Source organism: Protomyctophum bolini (genome assembly GCF_963924005.1).
Source record: "Protomyctophum bolini genome assembly, chromosome: 7".
Classification (NCBI taxonomy): domain Eukaryota; kingdom Metazoa; phylum Chordata; class Actinopteri; order Myctophiformes; family Myctophidae; genus Protomyctophum; species Protomyctophum bolini.
Genome location: NC_137868.1, coordinates 42,844,595 through 42,853,104, shown reverse-complemented (window position 1 = coordinate 42,853,104; position 8,510 = coordinate 42,844,595). Strand labels below are relative to the sequence as shown.

The 8,510-nt window shown below is 44.2% G+C and overlaps 1 protein-coding gene across 2 annotated transcripts in view; it reads right to left on the bottom strand.

Moving 5' to 3' along the window:
- Positions 1-5,044: 5,044 nt before the first annotated feature.
- The window catches only part of pitpnc1b (phosphatidylinositol transfer protein cytoplasmic 1b), a 350,470-nt gene continuing 347,004 nt past the window's right edge, over positions 5,045-8,510 (bottom strand). For both annotated transcript variants that reach the window (XM_080767718.1, XM_080767717.1), the window contains exon 11: positions 5,045-5,517. In XM_080767718.1, coding sequence (XP_080623844.1) covers positions 5,351-5,517 — 167 coding nt within the window. In that variant the 3' untranslated portion in view covers positions 5,045-5,350. The remainder of the gene's footprint in view (positions 5,518-8,510) is intronic.

Below are 8,510 nucleotides of genomic sequence, written 5' to 3'. Positions count from 1 at the left end.
AAACAACACAACCCAAAGAAGATATACATACAGTATACACTGAGTACAGTGTTCATGCAGCTTCACAGAAATGGATTGGAATTGAATTGGAAATCCCATTTGCAGATGAAAGTAAATAATATCAAAGGGCTTTTAGTTTTTCTTTAGTATACCGTGTACTCACCTATATGGCAGAGACATCCACATCCATGAGAATGGAATGCAGAATGATGGCTGTGATAGTGTTTTTTAATGAATGGCCACATTATCGACCCATCATTGCGCGTTAGCCTCGGCCCGACCCCTGTGGATCACACACATGTCGGTACGCGCACGCGCGTGTGTGTATACACACACACACACACACACACACGCGCGCGCGCGCGACAGAGAGATCAAGGAGCCAATACGACGCTTCGATACACTCGGTCAATAAGGCCTAGGGTGACCTATCGGATTGGAGGCAGGAGGGGTGTGTGTGTGTGTGTGTGTGTGTGTGTGATACAGTATCTGTGTGCACTGCACACGTGTGCGTAAGTGTGCGAGTGTGTTTGTACTTGGATTACTATACTTTAAGGGTTCAAACGCCCCGACAAGTATATACTATTATTTGAGAAAAAAAGAACATTTTGAGGACCATTTTCTTGGTGTCCCATCTGAGCCCCGTGTCAGGAAAGGGAACATCTCAGGTGCAGCATAGTGAGTGACTGGCCATATATTGTGTTTACTTTTTGTCTTCTTCTTTTCTTTTTCTTGCTCCAAAAAATGATGTTTTATCAAATTCCATGTGAACAACCATAACGGCGAAACCAGGAAGGAACAAGGGTGTAACCAGTCTTTCGCGTCAAGGTGGCATCAAGAAAATGCCTATAGTCCAGGCATCTCTTCCTGCACAGCTGGTGGATGGAAATGACGCTATAGCATGCACGCCTTCAACTTGTAGCGTGGGCAAAAAAAACTGAAACACTTTTCCCCACACTACAAGTTGAAGCTGTGCACTAGCGCAGTGGTTCCCAAACTTTTTCACGTCAAGGACCCCCAAATTGACACTAATTAGCCCCCCCATTTCTGACCCCCATTTGAAAAGCTATGCCAGGGAGGGAGCCAGGGATTTTTACGGCTCTCTAGCAGTGTTTCTCAACCTGCTTAATTTCAAGGACCCCCAGTTTGACATGCATTATAGTCTTCGGACGGACCCCCATTTTATTTATATCTCTGAGTCCCCCAATTTATATTGTAAAATCAATGTTAATTTAACTCAGAGAGTGTGACCTTGACGGGTGCTACACCAGAATGCTGCGTGCAGTACTTAACATCAGCAAGACTGGACTGTGTACATGTTACTAACAAGACTCTGTATGAGGGATTTACCAAAGGGTGAGCCAGAAAATAGCAGCCAGGAGAATGAGACTATAGAGGGACACTGCCAAAGGCATCAATAACTGCATGCCAGCCAGCAAAACTGGTGCTCTGGGAACCAACACACGGGCATCGATCACGAGGAGGCCCCTGCACGCTAACATACGTGGATGTACTCAAGAGCGATGCAGGAGTGCGAAGCACCAACGAACTGGCCGGATGGATGTATGGAGAACCGGGATGACTGGAAACGACGATGGAGGGCTCGTCTGAGGAACGACCTAGAGAGACTAGGGATCCCCTGGAACTCCCCCAAGGACCCCTGTGGGTACCCAGACCCCACTTTGGGAAACGCCGATGTACATCCACCAGCTGTTTGAAAACCCAGCAGAGACTCCTGGGCTATAGGTATTTTCTTGACGCCTATAGTCCTATAGGACGCGGACGTCTGGTTATACCCCAAAGCAGAAAGAGCTTGCTGGTTAGTCAGTCAGCGCCCAATCAGAAAGCTGAGAATGGATCAATTAGGTAGTAGGGTTAGGATGAGACGCTATAAGAGCTATAGAGGGTATGTGCGCGTGACGTCATCATCAAACCCGGAAGTTACGCTGGAATGTCTACTGAGTGGCAAAAAACTACTTTCTGGCTTTGACAACCCATGCATCCAAACAGAAAAGTCCTATCTGATTACATTAAAGGGGGTGTCAGTGATTTCAGTCAAAAACCCTTAGGTTTCGTTTTTGCCTTGGGACACAAGCTTTCATCCAATCAGGATAGAGAACAAAAACGAAACCTAAGGTTTTTTGACCCCCAGGGGTTAACTGGGGACAGGGAGGAACTCCTTATATGGTCAGCACACTCTATAGTAGAGAGGATTATCACAACAAAACAAAAAAATAAGTGATATTTGAATTAAGTTAAATCACTGATTCTACCTTTAAAACAACGTTAAACAATGTTAAACTCACTTTGTGTATGTTGCTTTGCCACCTGATGTGCCATTCATTTTAACCGTTTCCGGCTCCACGCGTCCTAGGGAACCCAATCGAGCCAAATCTCGTGCCGAGCCAAATCTCGGCACACTCGGTCACTCCAGGTGTTACGGTGAAATTGGTGACCTGATGAAATATGTGACAATCGTGTATATAGACGTCACATAACGTCAGTGTCCGAATGCAAATCGTTGCGCAGTTTGTTCATTAGCAGAGTTCAACCTATAGCGGCATTCAGGCCACATTATGTAAAGACCTCCATGTAAGTAAAGTGTGAAGTCCACAAGATGGTGACTGACATGTTTCGGCGGGTCACCAATTTCACCATAATTTGCCATGCTGGAGTGGCCGAGATTTTGGGTATATATTGGAATTTGGCTCAAGAGTTTTCAAAATTGTGTAGCTTTGTCACACATACCGGACAATATAGCCAACCTAATCCATTGTGAGCTTGAAGACCTGCAGCAGTATCTGCTGTTTTCATCGTGCTGTACTACACAGTGCAATCCTATAGTCCTACACCAGCCTGATGTCCTCGCAAGTATAGTGATGACTATACGTGTGTGTGCCTGCCTGCGTGCGTGCGTGTGTTGGGTGACGGATAGAAGAAGAAAGGATCCATATAGCATTGACAGAAGTCCCCTGGTTCTCATGCCTTCTCATTAGACACACTCTATTAGACCCCCTCATGCACCCGTCTCTCTAGGCTGAGCTGCTGCTATGGGGGGGGGGGGTGGGGGTATAGGGGCGTTATATATACAACAGTGCATCAAACTATAGAGCTCTTCCAAAAACACGAGATGGATCTGTGAAATTTGATTCGATTCCCGACCCGTTCCGACTTTCTTTCTTTTATAAATGTTTTTTTTTGTTTGTGTTGTGGCTTTCGCCTTTATTTTATATTTTGTTATGGAGGGACAGACAGTATATAGGCTGACAGGAAATGGGGAGAGAGATGGGGGGGGGGGGGGGGGGATGACATGCAGTAAAAGGCCGTCGTGATCGGGAGTCGAACCCGCGGCACACACTGCCAGACTATATACCAGCCAAGGTGCCTCATGGACCGCTATAGCCCATGAGGCCCAACTTTCTTTCTTTACTTATATGGACCCAAATTTGTTTCCGAGATCCAATTATTTTCGCGATTTTTTTCCCCCCCCGACGAGGAATCGTTGTTTGTATACGCTGCTGTTTTCAACTCGCATCAACCTGGCAGGCGGTGGCAGCTGTATGGTACGCTATATATGCACGCATTGCGTATAGCTCAATTTCTTTATCTTTTTAATTTTTAATTTTCCGTTGATCCTATAAACATCAAAACAAGTCTCTTTCACAAGTGCACACACGGTCACACAGTAGTATATAGTATATATATATAGTATATATACACAGTAGCTATATAAGTCCACTGGTAAATGTACCTTTTTATTTGCATTGTATAAATCCCCATAGGGGGGATTTTTTTAGATCGCCTCATATAAGAACTGTGTTTGAAAAATAAAACATGTCATCCCGGCCGTTTCAGTTCCATATGGATATGACGAATCAACTGACTGAGAGAAAACACTATCGTTACTGCTGTGGGAATTTGTTACATTTTCGCTATAGAAACGGGTCTCTTCTCGGATCCACTCGTGTATTACACATTCCGCAGAATATATAGAGCTGACCCCGACCTGGGCTCGGATTATGATAACACAAAAAAAGTATGTATATATATAGCGTATCTATTTTTGCACGACAATGTGGTGTCATGGCTTGAGTGGTTAATCAATTTGTTGATATACAGTACATTGTTTAACCCATTTTGACCTGAGATCAGATTCTAAAAAAATTCTTCTACACATCCTGACAGTTTTCTGAAAAAGCCCATGTTTCTATGTCAGTCGTTCTTCTTTTCTTTTTCAAAAATAGCAGATCTACAAGCTCACCAAGTGGCACGCTATACGAGCTTCTGCTATTTTTCAATAGCTAAAGCATAACATAAACATAATAAAACACCAAAATGGGTTAAAAAAAAAAAACTATTTGTTAAAAACGCGCTTTTCCATTATTTGATTTCATGAAAAAAAGTATAATGGATGGAATAATGATAGAAGGAATGCATATACAGTATATAGTTTGCAGCTCTATATACACTGGGTTCTTAAAGTGGTCCTGGAGTCCTTGGAACGGGTTCGAGGCAGTTCGAGTCCCATGCAGCAACACCAGTTATATATATATATATATATATAGCATAGAAAGTCAGTTGGACCATTTTCACCTATACACATACACATCCGCTATCTGAAAATAGACGATCACAATGTTTTTTTGTTTTTTTTTAATCTGCAAGGACGCGTTGTGCAGCTTGCAGATAAAAAAAACAAAACATCCTGAGCAAATATGAAATATGTGGAATATTTTAGAAACATTGTAACAACAGTGGGGTATATATATATACACTATAGCACAAAGTTATTTTCAGATTAATTTTGAGGTCCTTGACACACGGGGGGGAAAAAAGAGTTTGAGAGCCCCATATGGAGTCTAGCTGGTCTCGGTGTCCAGGAAGTGTCCAACGGTCCCGGTGTCGTGTTTAGGTGTTCAGACTCCAGGTGTCCAGACTGCACTGCAGCTGTCCGAGAGCCTCTAGAAGAGGACGATGGAAGGTTGCTTGAAGGTGACAGTGGGCAACTCCCTTGGTTGAGCAGATGGGGGGGTGTCTCTGGGTGTGTGCGTGTGCGCGTGCGTGCGTGCGTGCGTGCGTGCGTGCGTGCGTGCGTGCGTGCGTGTGTGTGTGCGCGCGTGTGTGTGTGCATGTGCATGTTTTCCGTGCGCAAGGATGCTGTGTCCGTCTGTGTCTGTGCTTGTGAGAGATTGTGTATGTGCAGGTATGTGGTGTGTCTTGCTTTTTACATGGTTGTGTGTGTGTGTGTGTGTGTGTGTCAACCCGGCCTGTGGGGCATCATGACACATTGAGGGGATGTGACGGTGTGTATGAAAAGTGTGTGTTTGTGCGTGCGTGCGTGCGTGCGGCTTCACTCGGGCGTAGAGTGCAGCCGTACGGGACACGGAGGGCCAGAGTCAGAGATGGAGGGGTCGTCAGACATGCAGGCCGTGGCCATTCCCATCTTCTTCAGGGACCGCTCGTCTGTCACCGACATCGAGCGATTGAACGCCGGGCGAGGGGGGGCGGCGGTCGAATCTGGGGGAGAGAGAGGGAGAGAGAGAGAGAGAGAGAGAGAGAGAGAGAGAGAGAGAGAGGTGGGTTAAGGGGAGGGGAAGGAAGTGAGAGTTTTCTAATTAAATGTTGTGAGTGGAAAGAGAGAGAGAGATCAATCTGTGAGTCTAAACCTGTGGTCCGGGGGTCCACTGGTAGGCCGTAGTATAGGCATATTGCAAGTGGGCCCCCAAATTAGCCTCGATCGGACCTCGACTGTGACAATTCTGTCTGGGCAGTTTTGGAGGTATAAATTAACCCATAAGGACCTGCAAAAACACATGTATTTGGCCCGCCGAGCCCCATCTGAAAATATGATGAACCAGGGACCTCCCCATGGAGGCAAAGATTTGAGTTAAAAACATTAACTCAAATCTAAGAAAGAGCAGATCGTATAGCACGGCACTATGAGCTTGTAGATCTGCTATTTTTCAATAGCTATAAGAAACATAATGCAATAAACACCAAAAAGGGGTTCAACGCCCAGAATGGGTTGAATACGAAAAATCTTTGTCGATTTCTTGGAGCCTGGACCATTCGGCCAACTGTCACGGACGTAATGTCCTTTTCATTGTGACGTTGATGAATGCATAAAAACAATTCCATTGATCACGGACGGAACACAATTGAGTCGTTGTTAGTAGTCTAGTCATTGAGATAAACATGCTCTGAGTGAGTTTGCACACGGCCCAGACCCCCCCCTGACCACTTGAGATGAGATGTTCACTCGTCTCAATGGGCCCAGTAGAGAGAAGTGGGCGCTGATGGAGGTTGGAGAGGGAACCACTATGACTAAAACTGTGGATATTCTCATCACACCATCATGAGACACAAGGATGGGTGGGAGACTGGAGAGAGGACACCAGAGAGACCAGCGAGGGGAACCTTATTATCTGACTAACTACCAATTTTTTAACCCCCCTCCCGATGCAAAGATTTGAGTTTAAAAACGTTCGCTGTGAAAAAAAATACCGGTGTATATATACAAAGATTTTTTCCCCCAAAAATAGCAGATCTTATAAAGCGAAATATACCAGTGTATATATACAAAGATTTGCGCTGCATTTTCACGATTTGTCAAAAGTAGCAGATCTACAAGCTCGTGGCATGGCACTCGGTGCCACGATACAAGCTTGTAGATCTAGCTATATTTATCAACAGCTAAAGTATATGGCAACACCAAAAGGGGTTCCCGTCCAGAAGGGTTCAAGATGTGTATCTATATCTTGGTCCCTGTGTTAGTGCAGCTCTCATTGGAATTCACCTCGCGTGTGCATCTGTGATTCTGTGTCTTTGCTTGTATTAAACCCTCCAGAGTCGACCACGTTGATTTTGCTTTCATTATTTCAGATTGAATGGAATTACATCTGTGACTCCCTCTCTTGATTATTATAGAGGCGAGAGCTGTGGGATGGGGTGCAGAGGCACCATTTGGCCCTTAGGGGGCGGCAATGAGCATCGCGACAGCCAGAGCAATGACTGCAGGTCTGTTACAGCCCTATACTCACACACACACACACACACACACACACACACACACACACACACACACACACACACACACACACACACACACACACACACACACACACACACACACACACACACACACACACACACACACACTCTCACACACACACACACACACACACACACACACACACACACACACACACACACACACACACACACACACACACACACACAGAACCATGCATGGAAGGTTGACAGTTCATGTTCACTTAAGGATACCCACAGACAAACTGCCTATAACAGCCGAAACAGAACAGTATTTGGCAAGTTGTTTGCCTTTTCTTTTTGTCATGTCTGCTATTCTTAGGCCACTCATGGTCAGTTTATGCACACACACACACACACACACACACACACACACACACACACACACACACACACACACACATACTAACACACACAAACACAGACAACACACACTTTAAGGGAGATTAGCAAAGGGTGGCAAATGTTATCAGTTACAAAGTCATATGGTATGCTGTACTGTTTTTAAGAGGAAGAAAATGGAAATACAAATACGTACAACTTCTGTTCTTTCTGTAGGTGACCTTTGACCCAGAAGTCTTTTTCAACATTTTGCTGCCCCCCATCATTTTCCATGCTGGCTACGGTTTGAAACGGGTACGTTAGTTAACTGTCTCTTTGAGGTTAACACAATGAAAAAGATGGGACTAAAAACATCTACAAACTAGGAACTGAATTTAAATCAGCATAAAAAGTTCTATTCTATCTATTTACAAAAATTATGATTATGATGTAATGATAGTAGTTTTCTTATAATAACCCCTTTATATCTTTCTTTTTATCTTTGTCTCTGTTAGAGGCACTTCTTCAGGAACATTGGTTCCATCCTGGCCTATGCTTTCATGGGAACAGTCATATCCTGCTTTGTTATTGGGTAATACATTTAACAAAATTGCTCTGATGTATTTTTGTAGACCTTAATCACTGTTACAGTCTCAGAAAGGGCTTACAAAGGCAACACAACCTCCAAGGGAAAAAAGAAAACATTGCTAGGCAAAGAAAAGGAAGAAAGTGTGGCAAGCATACAGGGTGGGCAGGAATGGAATAGGTGCCAAGTGGGCAATATCCAAAAAACAAAACAAAACAAACAAAGCTAATAAATGTCCATGCTTGTAAAATAACAGCACTATTAACACTTTATACACAATATATTCATGTTAAATAAAACAAAATTAGTGATATTAAGGGACAGTTAACCCTGAATGGAAGCAGTTCCAGTAATGTTTACCGGTACATCTTTTGTTTTTATCTATTTTTGAGGGGCGCTAGCCCCTCCTATGAACAGCTATGTGTCTGAGCAAATCTGCAAATGTATGTCGGTGGCCACCCTTGGCCAATAAGGGACCACCATTCTTGATGATGATGTACGATGATTAGAGCGCCCCTAACTTCACACGGTTGTGATTTTTTTTAAACCTGAG